This window comes from Aotus nancymaae, unplaced genomic scaffold, assembly GCF_030222135.1.
Source record: "Aotus nancymaae isolate 86718 unplaced genomic scaffold, 86718_ANA_hifiasm-v0.15.2.pri h1tg000025l, whole genome shotgun sequence".
Taxonomy (NCBI): domain Eukaryota; kingdom Metazoa; phylum Chordata; class Mammalia; order Primates; family Aotidae; genus Aotus; species Aotus nancymaae.
The window spans coordinates 14833411-14849465 of NW_026988438.1; the positions used below are offsets into that span (position 1 = coordinate 14833411).

At 36.5% G+C, this 16055-nt stretch overlaps 1 protein-coding gene across 1 annotated transcript in view; it reads right to left on the minus strand.

Moving 5' to 3' along the window:
* ASB4 (ankyrin repeat and SOCS box containing 4) overlaps positions 1–14115 on the minus strand; it is a 50739-nt gene extending 36624 nt beyond the window's left edge. Inside the window, exons 1-2 of the mRNA XM_012450777.2 lie at positions 13863–14115; positions 4951–5250 (exon numbers count right to left, since the gene is read on the minus strand). Coding sequence (XP_012306200.1) covers positions 4951–5250; positions 13863–14049 — 487 coding nt within the window. The 5' untranslated portion in view covers positions 14050–14115. The remainder of the gene's footprint in view (positions 1–4950; positions 5251–13862) is intronic.
* Between the last annotated feature and the right edge of the window lie 1940 nt (positions 14116–16055).

A 16055-nucleotide genomic window follows, 5' to 3' on the forward strand; every position in this document is an offset into this window, starting at 1 on the left:
CAACAAGGTATCTAGTTGTTATTTTAATTTACATGTTACTGATTACCAGTGAAGGCTATCATTATGTCATATATTTATTTGTTGTTTATATGATTATTCCCTTTTTCCCTTAAATAATCCTGTTCTTGGTCTTCTTGTTCTTTTTCTTTATTAAATCATTTTTTCTTCTTCTTTTTTCCCTCTTTTTCTCTTTTTTTTCTTAGGCGTTAGCCTTCTTACTTTAATTGAGAAATCTCTGTATATAGTAAGCCCTTTGTCATGTAGTCTCAAATATTTTCCCCAGTTTTATGATTGCCTTTTAGTTTTATGATGTTTTCCCTACTGAAGCTGAATATTTTTGCCTTCTCTAATTTATCTGTATTTTCTTTGTGAATTCGGCCTTTGATGACATGGCTTAAAAGAGTAAGCGAATCTTTAGTGGACTTTCTTTCTCTCTCCTTGGTCATTATAAGCCTAATTCATTAGTGTCAGCCTACAAGCATTGTCCAAGCTTCACCTATTTCCTTCTTCCTTCTCATCTCTAGGTAGTCTCTCTCTGTTGACAGGAACAAAAGAGATGGGGAATAATTGTGTCTGCTGGGAAAGGTGATGCCTCCAGGGAAAGTTTGGCCACTCTCAGTTTGTGGTTGATAAGTCACAGGAAAAGGCAGTAATATAAAAAGTTAACAAAGTTTCAGTTATGTGGGATGAATAAGTTCTGAAGATCTAATGTACAGCAGGATGACTATAGTTAATAACACTCCATTGTTTATTGGAAATTTGCTGAGAGTAGATCTTAAATGTTCTTATCACAAAAAGTAAGACAAAAAATGTTTTAATTTAAAAGTTAATAATTAAATTAATATATAATTCCTAAACTTCCTAAAACTCTTAAAAATAAAAAGCTTACATGTTTAATTAAATTTAAAAATCAATAAAGATAAACCTAAATATAAACATAAATGAATGGGTAAATGTGAGAGTGGTGATGGCCACACACAGAAAAGGTGGGTAAGCTCCAAATGATGCCTAACCTTGTCCCTATAACTCCATGCTAGGCCCTTGCTTCCTAAGGGGGAGGCTGAGAAAGCAAACATGAAAAGAGCATGTTTGCAGGAAGGGGCTGAAGGGAGGTCACAAGCCAGTATTATCTATATTTGAAGATCAGAGAAAAACCTTGCATGCAAAAGGAAATGATTCATAGAAATAAAACAGTTGAAGATGCACAAGACAGGATAACTGAAAGGTTCTAGTCTTTCAGAAGTTGGGAGAGATGAACTCCAGAGACTATGGCATACAGTCTCATTTTTAACAGGTGAACCAAAGAAGAAAGAGAATAAGCTGGGCTGAATTTTTTCCCCTTCGTATCCACAGGTTGAAAAGATCATGTCTTTTTTTTAGACAGATCTTGCTCTGTCACAAAGGCTGGTGTGCAGTGGTCCAATAATAGCTCACAGCAGCCAGCCTCAAACTCCTGAGCTCAAGCAATCTTGCCTCAGCCTCCCGAGTAGCTAGGACTACAGATGCTCACCATGCATGGTTAATTTTTTTTTCCCTTTGGTAAAGATGTGGTCTCATTAGGTTGCCCAATCTGATCTCAAACTCCTGGGCTTCAAATGGTCCTCCTGCCTCAGCCTCCCAAAGTTCTGGGATTGCAAGTGTAAGCCACAGCTCCTGGCCACGTGGCATCTTTTATAAGTCCAGTAATCCTACTACATTCTTTAGTAAGTGTCTTATCCTATTTTCTTCTCCATGAACTCCTCATTCCTTCTCCATTCTTATCAAAATGTCTGCACTTTCTGCTCTTCTCTCATTTTTTGGCTGACAATTTTGCCTGATGGCATTATTGAGGGGAAAAACCATCAGAACTCCCTTAGCTTAGCACCATCAAATCTATAATCATTCTGGCATTTAAAACCATCTTTTACTGTGTCCCACTTCTTAAAAACGAGGATGTACCCCATAGTCTCTGGATTTCATCCCATCTCAACTTCTGAAAGATTGGAACCTTTCAGTTATCATGTCTCATGCATCTTCAACTGTTTTCTTTCTATGAATCATTTCCTTCGGCACAAAAGCTTTTTCTCTGCTCTCCTACTGTCTACAGTAGTTGCCTGTGACCTCCTTCCAGCCCCTCCAGCAATCACGCTCTTGTTATGTTCACTTCTGCAGCCTCACTTCTTTTTAACAATTGTTTACATATGACATCTCTAGTTTCTAACCACCCATTTACACTTAATGCTATTCAAATCTGGCTTTTAACACTGTTTCACCAAAACTATTTTTGTCAGTGATAACTCTGTCACCTAATCTAATGAACATCTAATTAAGCCTGTGTCGCTATCACTATAGCTGGCCACTCTCTGCTTCTGGAAACTACCTCTTTCTTAGTCCTCATGTTGCCAAAGGGCTCTTGTTTTTCTCCAATTTTAGTTATCAGGATATCTTACTCTCCTTTATTGGCTTCTCCCCATCTTCTAACATTGAAATATTAGAATTCATTGGGGCTATACATAGATTCACCTTTCTCTATATATACTCTTTATCCAGGGGATTCTATTGATTTCCTTGGCTTCAAATACAATCTATAGGCCAACAATTCTGAAATTATAGCTTTAGTCCAGGGCTCTGTTCTGAAATCTATACTTTTATATAAAGTGCATCCTTGACATTTTCACTCTGAAGTCTCAAAGAGATATGAAAACTCTCATACTTAAAACTGACCTAGGAGGACTCACTCTTCTGATTTCAAGACTTGATTCAAACCTACAGTAATCAAGTCAATGGAGTATTAGAAAAAAATAAATAAAAAGATATATAGGTCAATGGAATAGGCTGGAGTCCAGAAATAAACCCATACATATATTGCCAATTGATTTTTGACAAAAATACTGAGGTAATTCAATGGTGAAAGAATATTCTTTTCAACAAACAGTGCTGAAACAATTGGGCATCTATATAAAAAAAATGAACCTAAACCATACCTTATACTATAAACAAAAATTAACTCAAAATGAATCCTAGACCTAAAAGCAAAATCTGAAATGATAAAACCTTCAGAAATAAACATAGAAAACAAATTTTGTTGCTAGGAGGAAAAAAAATTGATAAATTGAATTTATCAGAATTAAATACTTCTTCTCTTTGAAAGATACGGTTAGGAAAATGAAAAGAAAAGCCACGGAATGAAGAAAAAACTATGTATCTGATAAAGGACTAGTATCCAGAATATATATAAAGAACTCTCTCAAATCAGTAAGAATACAGAAATCCCATTTTTTAAAAGGAGCAAAAGTTACAGACATTTCACCAAAGTAAATAATATACAGATGGCAAATCAATGCAGGAAAATATATTTAACATCCTTAGTCATCAGGGAAATTCAAATTAAAACAAAGAGATACCATTACAAACATATTAGAAGACTAACATTCTAATGATCTACCCCCCAGTAGAGGGACATTTAGAATGTACTGTTAGCTTTACTGAGTGAAAATTATACTCCATAAATTGACTTCTAAAAAAATGGATTTAATGATCATCCCCACATAGGTGGCTCTTCCTCAAGTTTCTTTATTTCAAAAAATGGCATCACTATCTGCCTATTTTCTAAAACCAGAAACCCGACAATGATACTTGGGACTTTTCGTTCCTTCAGATCCCACCCACATCCAACCTATCTCCAAATCCCAACAATTTTACTTCCAAAATGTATTGCAAATCCATCTCCTAATCATCTTATCCAAGCTTGCCCCTAGTGCAAGCCACCATCTTCTCTCACCTAGACTGTTACAATAGCTTCCCTGCTGGTCTCCCTGCTTCCATTCTTGTCCACATCCAATCTATTTTCTGTGTAACTCCAGAAAAAATGACATTAAAGGAAAATTAAACCATGTCACTGTCTTACTGGAAACTTTCTAGTGGCTCTATTTCAGAGCCCCACAGTTTGACCCTAAAAGGCCCTGTGGGATTGAACACATCCAGTGTCATCTTGTGACACTCCCCTCTACCCTCTTGTCCTTCTCACCCTACCCACACCATGATACTCTGGTCATAGTAACCCTCTTTCATCTGCTTAATAGTTCAAGGTTTTTGCTCTCTTAGCAACGTATCTCAAGCTATTTCTATAGCTAGACTCCTTTTCCTCTCGGCTTTCTTTATGGGTAGCTCCTTCTCCTTCTCGTTCATTTTTTTTTTGTTTTTTTAATTAGACAGGGTCTCACTCCGTCACTCAGGCTGAAGTGCAGTGGCATATTAGCAGTTCACTGCAGCCTTGAGCTCTTGGGATCAAGTGACCCTATTGCGTCAGTCTCCTGAGTAGCTGAGACCACAGTGCATGCCACCATGCCCAGCTAATTATTTTACTAGTTGCCCAGACTAGTCTCAAACTCCTGGGCTCAAGTGATCCTTCCACCTTAGCCTCCAAAAGTTATGGTACCACAAGCATGAGCCACTGCACCTGGGCCTCCTTCTCATTCTTAAAGTTTCAGCCTACCTAGCATATCCTTAGAGAAGGCTTTACACATTTTATCGTAATTCACTTCTGACATTCTCATTCATAACTCCTGTTTTCTCCTTCACAACACTTTCCCAAAGTGTAATTATATATTTATGAATTGTTTTGTTAATATTTATCTTCCACATTGGGATATACTTGCTTTGAGGGCAGGAATATTTTCTCTTTTTTATTTACTTAGCACATTACCTGATGCATAGTAGGAGCTAAATAAATATTTGTTAAGTAAATGAGTAAATGAATGAACTTCCTGCTATTGAATAACAATAAGATTCCAATGTGATCATCACTGAATTACCTGGATCAACAGGACTATGTATTTTTTAGGGGCCTCTGAACTAGGTGTAATTGCATCATGCTGCTTACTATATCACCTGAGGTAGGTAGGGGTCACAAAGTCTTGAAACCATGAGTGTACAAGCAGACAATGATGTTGGCCACCCAGAAAGGCTTACCTCTCCAAACCAATTGCTTGGCACAGAGAATGGAACTTGGAGTTGTACAAAAGTGCAAAGCTGTGTGTCCACTTAAGGAGTAGCAATTGAGTTTTGCCCCACGATCACAGAGGACCTTAACACAATCCACATTAGCCATTTCACAAGCCACATGAAGAGGGGTTTTCCCATTTGGTCTACAGTTGATGGTAGCATTGTGGTCCAGTAGCACCAGAAGGCATTCCACATGACCAAACAAGACAGAGAGATGCAGGCCTGTGGCCCAGGAAGACTTTAATTTATAGCTAGGCAACCAATAACCTGAAAAAAAAAAGGAAAGAAAATTTAACTTCCCGACCTGTGATTTCTCCCTGTTTTGTGAAGATTTTTACAAGGAATTTTATTTTGGTCACATTTATAAAAGTGGAGTGGAGGAGGGATGACAGAGGTTTTAAACTGACAGTTAATGGTTTTGCAAGTGTTTTGTTTAATAGCATATTCTGATGTTCATCAGTGAGAAAGGCTTTCTCAAATTCTTACTGACTCTACTATTATTTCTTACTACTGTGTCTTGTTCCTTTATTTACTTCACTCTTCTAGGTCTCAAAGGCATTTAAGTTTGGGATCTTCATTTATGTGATTGTATTTTATTTTGCATAGTGAGTTAAATGAGATGCTTCAAGGACATTTTTTTAAAACTTTCAATCATTGAGAGTTTGTCTTGAGTGATTCCAAGGCTGTTAGTTGCAAGCTTATAATTTTTATTCTATCTCAAATCTTTTTTCTTATAGTCGTCAATCCAAGATATGAATGTGTTTAATCTTTTTTAAAAATGTGTCACTCCAAGATTTTATTTGCCTGCCTGTTGATTTATGCAATATCTCTTTCCAAAGAAGAATTTAAGGCAACTCACAACCTTCATATACCACAAGATTTTTTAAATGATTTTAAAAATAAGGGCAAAATTTTAAAAAGTAGGAAAATAAAAATGTCAAAAGTAAGATAAATACATACACAAAATATGAACTATGCCCTATACAGTAGAACAGCATTGCAAATTTACCTTTGAATTTCCTAGCAGCCAAAATAAACAGGAAAATAAGATAAGTGTAGTGCCCAGAACCAGAGATTTAAACGTTGTATTCTTCACTGATTAGATAAGTCAGAATAAATCTAGAATATTATGATTACTTCTGGGCATTGCCCCTTACAAGAAATGATTAACGACTAGAGGGCGCTCTGAGGATGTTGACCACATTAAAAGTGGGCCTGGTGATCGGGTATTAAAATGCTCTCATTTAAGTGAAAAACACTAGAGACATACCATTCCTGGATATTTATCCTATAAGCATAAACACTCATGTGAAACGTCCTAAAGGACCACTGCATTGCACAACTCCACAAAAAACACCATTTGCATTGTACTCTGTGAAATGTGCTCCTCGACTTAGGAATCTTGACAACCTGGTCTACCTACAAGAATATGCACAAAACTACAGTATTATTCGTAATGGTTAAACAACCTCAATGTTAATTAATAGGAGACTGCTTAAATAAATTATGACACATCCATCTAATCAAATACTATACAACCATTTAAAAAAATGGAGCAGTTCTATATAGACTGAAATGGAAAGACCTCAGGATATATTACTGAGTGAGAGAAGGAGGGCGCCAAACAATATATAAACTATGTTATCATATGCAAATATATTTGTAAACACTGAGTACAAGAAACTGGTTATAGTGGTAGCCTCCAAGAAAAACTGACGAGGTGGGGGATCAGGACACACATGTACTTGTTCTTGAATCTCCCCTTAGTAACTTTTAAATTTAGTATTCTGTAGATGTATTGCTTTTTAATAAAAATAAATACAGTTAAAATAAGCTATTGTCTCTCTGTCCAGAGGGGGAAAATAATTTAATTTAAAGAAACTATTTACAAGGTTGTGCACAGTGATTAACCCCACAGGAATGAATGAACTCAACCCAAAGTTTGTCTTTCTGCAATCTATCCTCCAACCTAGCAACACACGCACACACACACACACACACACACACACAATTTTAATCCCTGTTTTACTCCATTCAGAATTCTAGAGCCATCTTGCTTTCTCTCCCTCCCACCTTCCCCTTTATCCAAATCTACTCTTTAAAAAGAAATCCAGTTATTTCACATTAAGGTCTAATGGACTGAGAATTGTTTAAAGTATGATCACTCTCAGGATTATCTGAATTTATGGAAGAATCTATATTCAGCTAACAGAATTAAATTCTAAGACATTAATTGGAGATTCCAGACACTGGGAAGAGATGGTGTTAGATTATATGGACTTTCTGTGGCAGAACTAAGTAGTATCATAGATAGCCTGAGCTGGGGAGTATCAACACCACGCCTTGTGTGTATGTGTGTGTAAACTGATATGCACACACAATGTACGTACATAGAGATCCATTTATATATTTCTATTGAGTTACGTACGTTGAATCTGTGTTCCAAGCGGAGTTCTTAAACTATATGTTATGCAGCTTTCTTTTGATAATGAATGAATCACATTAACATCAATACTTAGTCATTTTAATACTCAAATTTCCTCAAAAAGCAATTGGTAAAAACAGTCTTTTCTAACTGTCTGGGTAAGAAGTTGGTTCTAGATCTGAAAACCAGGGTGTATTTTGCCTGCCAATTAACAGCAAAAATTAAGCAGCTCTCTGCGGCAACTGATTGGAAACTCGCGCCTGCTTCTGCAATGGGAAGAAAAATGATCCCAAAAAGGAAGCAGCAGAGAGCTGATGATTAAGAAAACACCATTTTGATGTAAAATCAAAGAAACGCAGAATGTTAACGCTGGAGGGAAGATTATCCAGTCCAAGCCTTTCATTTTCCAAATGAGAAAAGTGCCACTTTTTCAGCCTGCTAGAGCCATGAGTCGCCTGCCTCAATCCAAACTTAGGGACTCAGAATACCCGCAATGCAGAGTTTCCATCAGTCTTTGTCTTTGTGGAAGCAGAATAGGTTTACCCCCAAGCCTGCTTTGCAAATCACAAGGAAAGGAAGAAGATCCTCAATTCATCTATAATATTTCACATCTCTGATATGGAAATGCATTTGCAAATTGAATTTTTTTTCCTCCTCCTAACTTCCCAGTAGCACCTAAAGAATCTATCCTGCCCATGTATTACATGAATCAGTCATTCTTGGCCTCTCAGTCAGTTTCTTCTGCATCTCCTGTAATCATAAACGTTAACTGGTCAATCAGGCTCACAGACTACCAGGTCCTGGAATTCAGCCAACTCCCAAAATGGAGTTGTGGCTACAACTCGCCTCTCTTAAGATAGGAATGTATCTTAGCAACAAGACACCTTAGCTGCTGCCCCTGGGGAGCTGAAGTGGAGAAATGGGAAGAGGACAGATTGCAGACTATGGCTTAGGGTATACTGAAATGTATCTGGAAGTTGTGTTGCAAAACTTTGGTGGTAATGTCGGGTGAGGGATTTTTGAATAGTTCAGCCCTGAGCATATTAGGAAAGCCTACTGCTTTGAGCAGAGAAAAGAGCAGCCCCTGACTAAGGGGCCATCCCTGTACAATCATCACTTTGAAATGAGGCTGGATGCACAGGTTGCTGTGTAGCAAGTGTGGAAGTAAGTACACTTACTGTCATGGAGGACCAAACCCTAGGAAAAGCTATCTTCAAAAACCACAGATGAGGCTGCGCCTGTTCACAATCTTGTGCTGATGCTGATATGTCAAGAGATCGAATTCGTCCCTCAAAATAAGACCACCAATGATCACAGCAGGCTAGAAACACAATGAACTGATCAGGCAGTCATTTTATATACACTCCCTTCTTCCCACAGCAAAATTTTCCCAGGGCTTTGAAACCTAGAATGTGATTTATTCCTAGTATTTGTCTTTTGAAGGCCCCCTCTGTCCACCTCTGCAGATTTCAGGCTGCCCTTTTACTATGTGTTTAGACTGCGCAAAGGACAGAGGTGAGGCAGAACTGGGAAGCCAAGCCCACGGGAGCTGGGGGTGGGAGGTGAAGCAGCGGCTGCCTCCCTCTAATGTAAACCACTCCCACGCTGCCCCACGTCTGCAGTCTGTGTGCGGTGACAGCTCCTTGCAGAAGAGCTCTGTTTGAGTAAGAAGCTCCACTAAGAAGAAAAGAAAAATACAGATTATTTCCCCTATGTATAAAACCCTCAGGAACTCTCAAATACAGGCCATGCCCATGTGGCTTGACCATGATACATAATCTGTTTACACAGTTTCACCTTCATAATGTGATTCATCATCTGCATGCAGGAATCTGAACTTAGAGACGGTCTTGTTAAAGCTTTCGTTTTACAAATGAAGATAATTAGTCTGGAAGAAGTTAAGTAGTATAAAGTGTCCATGTTCATATAACGAGTACTGACAGGATCAACTCTGACTCTCAAACACCGTTGCCCCCAAATCTTTAAATAGCCATCTATGATCCAAAGGCTACATGCGATTTACCTCCAAACTGATAGTACTTGTAGCTAAAAGTTCTAAAGAAATTTTAGAAGTGTTATCTCTGAAAAAAATATGCAGACTAATCCTGTGTGTGTGTATGTGTGTGTGTGTATGTGTGTGTGTATGCATATGTGTGCTTAATTTAAACCTGAAACCAAAGATATATGCCCCAATAGCTGGGTAGAAAGCTGCCTAGAAATATGGCAAGGAGCAAAGTGTTTGGGCCTTATTTTGGAAGAAGGGATTGGTTCTGCTCCAGTGTTTGGAGAGGATGTACACATTTCTGGTAAACCTTCAGCTAAGCCTGGGCTCTGCAACTGTTATCAACTATAATGTTATCTGAGCCAAAGAACCCCACACACGAGAAGCCTCTGTTATTACAGCCAAAGGTTACACACGCTGCTCGTGGCTGGATTAGCAGACATTTGCTCTGCCTGTGTCCATGTATTTACACAGTCCTGAAGGATTACAGACTGAAGCACAATTCTTGGCTATTTTTTAATAGCTAATATTTTCCGGATAACTCAAAGTTCCCCTGGGAGGGGAAAAAAAGAGCAAGCTTGAAGTGTAAAATTTAAAGAAAAAAGTTTGAACATCAAAGAAAAGAAAAGAACCCTAGGATGGATATGAGAAAACAGGAGAGTAAATTTCTGGCAAAGAGCAAAATTAGGTGATAAAGAAATTATTCATACGGAGAGTGGAAATAAGAGCTTTCACGATATTTGGATATAAGTTCCTACTTAGTAAAGTAGACAGAGTACCTGCCAGGAAGTTTTCAAGTGAAATCATTCATTGGTTATTTTAATTAAAAATGTAACTACCAACCAAGGAATCAGTGGCTGTGGTCCATAAATGACGTACTTAAAGTGCATTACACTGATTAATAAAGGGACTCTGATTAACCTTGCCGACTAGGGAATTTCCTACCAAAGAGGTAAGTATGAAATTCTGCTTGTATCATTTAGGAGACAAAGCTCATACATCTGAAGGAAGCTCAAGCTGTGTAGTTGATAAAACCTTTGGAAACAGTTTTATGGGCATTCCTTCATGTTTCCAGTATGGAGGTCACCAGTGAAAACCAAAAGAAAGGGCTTTGTGTTTTCTTTACAAATTTCTTTTGTGCTCGCATTCACTCTACATACTCAGTGCTTGACTCATAATAAATTTTATATCACGGACATTCCTTGATTCTCAATGACTTACTGCATTTGGCAGTTAAAAAGTTGTTCTCTATGTTTTCTTTGTATCATTTTTATTTTAAAGTGATCATCTGGTAAATGCAATTTTTGCTGACTTGTTTTTGCTTTTAAGACCCGTTATCTCCACCATTCCCAGGGAGATCTCTCAAATGCCATCCAGTACATTTTAAATGTTCACTTTAAAAAATGTGAGAAAAGTTTCTTTAAATTAATAAAACATGATTATATCTGAAAATTTTATTATGACGCTTAAAATAATTTAGAAAAGTAAAGTGAGATCTCTCTAATTTTGAGAATCATGATTAGGTGCTGGAGAAGGATAGGACTCACAGTTTGAACATGAACTCTGGGCTGGCTTCTAAATCTGTTCTCTGTCAAATGGTAAAAGAAGCTAGATACTCAATGAGCTGGGCCCAGTGCTACAGAGGAAAGCAGAAATGAGCTTCCAGACCTATTTGTAATCTAATAGCTTTATTCTATATTCCTAACAAAATCCACATTTCATATTTGCTTATGAGCTCAACTTTTGATTTCTGGTGTGCCAACTAGATTGTAAATTTGGGAAGCACTATTTAGATTTTAGATGATTTATTTGCCAGCAGAGTTCTGAGTTCCCTTAAAAATTATACACTGACTTTCACATAGGCTTAGATGGAGTATATTTAGGGATAAAATTTAGTTGCTTTTTAAATCCTATAAAAATGCTGTATGTTCTAAAGAAATAAGAATAATTTAGAATTGATTGTACTACTGTTTATTTTCTATAGGACAATGAAATGTTGATTATGGAATTTTAGTGTTAATTACACAAGGAAATTTAAGAGTAGCATTAGATATGTTATAGGTTTTGCACATTGCCTTGCTTATTAAGCCAAAAATAACTGAAACCTGGAGATTCCCACACTTTAAAAGTAAACTGGAATGTTCTGTTTCCTCATCTGGATGCTGGTTACATAAGTTTCTTTATTTTGTGAAAAGTAATCAAGCTACACATTTATTTATGCACTTCTGTGTAAAGCTTTTCAAAAGTGCTGTAAAAAATCAAAGAACGTGTGTAGCAGTTGAACAGCATCAAACATCCAGAAGTTCTGCTTTGATTTAATAAAGTCTCACAAACTTTAATCCAGCCACATACTCTTCAAGGCCACACAGAAATAAGTCCTATTCCTTTGAACTAACTAACCACTGTAGACTGCTTAGCTCCACGCTGCCGCCTAACAATGACTTTATGACTTAAGAAACTGATATAACCACTTAGATCTACTAGCAGCTAGGATACTATTTATCATTTCCATTAACTTCCCATTCCTAAGTTTAAAAGAATTAGTGGTAAGGCTGGAAGCACGTGAAAAAAAATTGAAGAAATTTTTAAGAAAGATGAGGTTTTAACCTGAGTTTAAGATTAAAGTGACAAATTCTTATATTCATATTCATATTAAACAGAGTAGTGTGTTTCTTTCTACACATGCATGCACACACACAAATTTCCTCCATAAACCCTAAAAGTCAGACCATAAATCTTACTAGTTCTGTGCAAACATCCGTCTGGCATATATAAGAATGGAACTGTTCTTTTCCTTTCCCAGAGACTGTAATTTGCTATCTGCTTAATTGAAAGCCACATCCCACAGTCCTAACACTATGAAAACACCTCTATTCATGTGAATGAAAATTGAGCTCTATGAAGACCAAAGGAGTCAGCTCATATTGACAAGAAGAATTTAAATTGTATTTTCCTTTCCTTCAAGGGTGATAACACCAGTGGAAGCGGGAGAAACAACACCCCTACTTCCCTAGAGCCTGCACCTAAAACTTCCTTTCTTATATCCTAAGAACTTCGCACAATCTGTGCAACTTGGCTTGGTCGGGAAGTAAGAGAAGGCAGTCTTAGCAACTCAGGGTCAAATAAAATACCCACTGATTTGAACCTAAGTTATTTCACCCTAGGCACAAATATAAGTTTTTTAAAAACATCTTAAGAATTAGTTTGGTAATCAGACATTCTTTCACTAAACAAAGTTATAAGATGAAAGCAATCTAACTGTGTAGTATACAAATTTTCTTTCTAACAGAGACCCCATAAACTTTTAAAAAATAGGTCCCTTCTTTGTCTTTCTACCAAAATATTAATGCCAATTTATTATAAAGCCTTTGAGTAAAAATCATAGACACAGTAACTGGCCTCAAAAATGGCCTTCTATACTTCCCTCAGAAATGACAATCAGGGGACAGTAAATTAATGAAGAAATATGTACTGTACCATTAGCATTTGTATCTGGAAATGGATTATACTGATGATTTATATATGAACAGAAAATATCTTTAAACATGCAAATAATGACTGTCTCTAACTGCTATACACAAGACCTTAGCATCCATATTGCTTTAAACAGAAGTGTTGTTGAGCAGTGTGTTAGCAGTCTGCTTACCCTATGACCTAACTATTCATGTCCCCCCCCATTAACTACTTGATTTGGGAAATCAGAACCAGTGTACTTCTAATTTATTTCTGATTTATTAAGCATGGGTTCCAGAAAATTCCTTGGTTAAAAAAAAATTGTTCTAATTTTTGTTTTCCTTAGGTCTTTATAAGGTAGATATTCTGTATTAAACACATCTACAATTTTGAATAATTATTATAGTCCAGGAAAAAAGTTAACTTTTTGGTTTTGCTGCTCAGCTTTTGTGCCTGAAATGAAAACTTATTAAAATGATGAAGACCATCAAGGTGCCTGTGGCACCGCTTTATCCATTTATTAACCCTCCAAATGCTGGGGAGATTCCTCTTTTTCAAACACACAGACATAGAGAGGATATATCTTTAAGTGACTGTTAGTGGAGAATTAGCAGCCTGTTCTTAAAGCAGCTACATTGTCTAAAATAGGGTTTCAACAATCTGCTTAGCCATAATCTAGAAATGTTTTCTTCCTTCCATATCATCATAGTCAGAAGAAAAATTAAAAACAGAGAGTGCATTGCTAAAAATGATTGTCTGGGATTTCAAGTCCTAGGCACAAGGGTGAGAAAAGAAAAGGAGAGATACAAATTATACATATATATCAGCCCACCATGTGTTCTAATTTTAAAAAAAAGAAAATATTAACTTGGAAATATTTTTTAAATAAATACTTAAAGAAACAATAAGAGCTACTGTTTAGAGTGGATAACTGACACTGCATTTTTTCAAAAAAATTCATTTTCTACCAGTTTTACAATAACACCTATATGTTTTTACCTTGTTTATAAGATGCCAAAATCATATTCTCATCTTCGACTTCAAAAACAGTGTCCACATCTATTTGCCTTTGGATTAAAATAGCCTTCAATTTTCCGAAGTCATTGGACTTTAGAGCCTCCAGGAAATTTCTCTTAACTAACTTGGCAGCTTCAGATTTAGTGACAAGGGCAGTGGTGCCGGCCATCCTTCCTCTCCTTCTGGAAGCTTTGTTGTGATTTATCAAGAGAGCAGCACCAAGCAAACAGGCGCATGCTGGAGAGTCCACAAACTGTCGGCTAATTTTATCCCAAAGTTATGCTGATCCGTTCTATTTATATAGGGATCATTTCAAACTTCAAAATATCCTTCTTGGCTGTCACTACATTTTCAGGTCCTTTAAACTGGTTATATATCAACTGATTCATTCAGTAATATATAGTGTCAATATGAAGAAAAGCCCCCACGATACATTTCCAAGCATGAAATGTCACCATTATTTCTTATATGATCAAACTAGTAATGTCAGATTTAAAAGCTCTTAATGCTCTTTTTTTTTTACCCCTCAATAAAAACATCTGGTGCCTGGCTTGAGATCCAGTGGCTTGCTCTGACTAGCCAATTGCCAAAAATGAAAATCTGTTACAGTTGTTGATACATGTGCTTCTGAAAACCTATAATAATTTTGCAATATGAGCTTGTAGAATCAACCACGGCCATATATATTTGAAGACAAACAGGAGGTTTTCAAGTGACCTAATCCTGGAAAATTTTAATATCATGAAAAGCCAGGTGGGGGTGGGGGAGATGAACGGGGCAGGGACTATTTTAGATAAAGAAAATGAAGAGATAAAACAGCTAAATGCAACATGTGAACGAACTTTATTGAATCCTGATTTTTAATCAGCTAGAAAAGACTGTATTGGAACTATAAACATGGACTAGACATTACTTGACAGTATAGAAGTATAATGACAAATGTAGTTATGTAGAAAAATATTCTTACTCTCAAGTGGTACATTAAGGGATAAATTGTCATGATATCTAAAACTTCTTTAAAAATAGCTCAGATATGCAGATAGATGTGTGTACATATGTATACACATATACGTGTGTGTAAATAGAAACGGATAGCAAGTAAGGCAAAAAGTTAAAGAGTTGGTGAATCTAATAAGGGATATATTGGTGTCCATTACATTATTCGTTCATCTTTTCTGTAAGTTTGAAATTTTTCAAATAAAAAGTTGGAGAGAAAAGTATATACTTAATTTTTCTTACATAAAATTATTGAAAAATTAGGAAAATTATAGTAGTACTAAAAATAATGCAAATAAATTGCATTTTTATATTTGTTTGTGGAAGTCAAAACTGGTACAAACTTTCTGCAGAATAATTAAGAACATGAATTTTTAAAAACTTACAGTGATACTATTTGGTTTTTAGAATTCACTTAAGTATGTAAATGACACAAATCATAATATAATTTTAAACTTATTGATGTGTAATATAAATGCAAGAAATTGACAAGTTATAGGTATACAGCTTGTCAAATTTTCAGCGAACACACCCATATAATCAATATTAAGGCTAAACCATGGACTAGTTCAAGTTTACGTGGAGCTCCTTTCATGTCCTCTTCTAATCAAAACACCTGCCTCACAGAGAGAACAATAAATCTTGACTTTTAATACTGTAGATTAGTTTTGTTATTTTATTTTATTTTATTTTGAGAGAGAGTCTTACTCTGTTGCCCAGACTGGAGTGCAGTGGTGCGATCTGGGCTCACTGCAACCTCTGACTCTCAGGTTCAAGCCATCCTCCCACCTCAACCTCTGGAGTAGCTAGGACGACACGCACACTACCAGCACACCTGGCTAAATTTTGTATCTTTTTGTAGAGACAGGGTTTTGCCATGTTGCCCAGGCTGATCTCCAACTCGTAAGTTTAAGAGATCTTCCCTCCTTGGCCATCCAAAGTGCTGTGATTATAGGCAGGAGCCACTGTGCCCTCCCAATTTTTTTAAATTTACTTTTTAATGTTAAACATTTTACAATTTTTGAAAAATTTAAATTATATGATTTTTGAAAATAGCAACAAGAAAAAGAGGCATATGTGGAAATATATCCTCAACCAAGAGATTGATTCCCAACTGACTCTGTGACACACTGCTTCTGTTGAAATTGTGTCGGCATTCTTAGGGAGCACTTTGCAAGT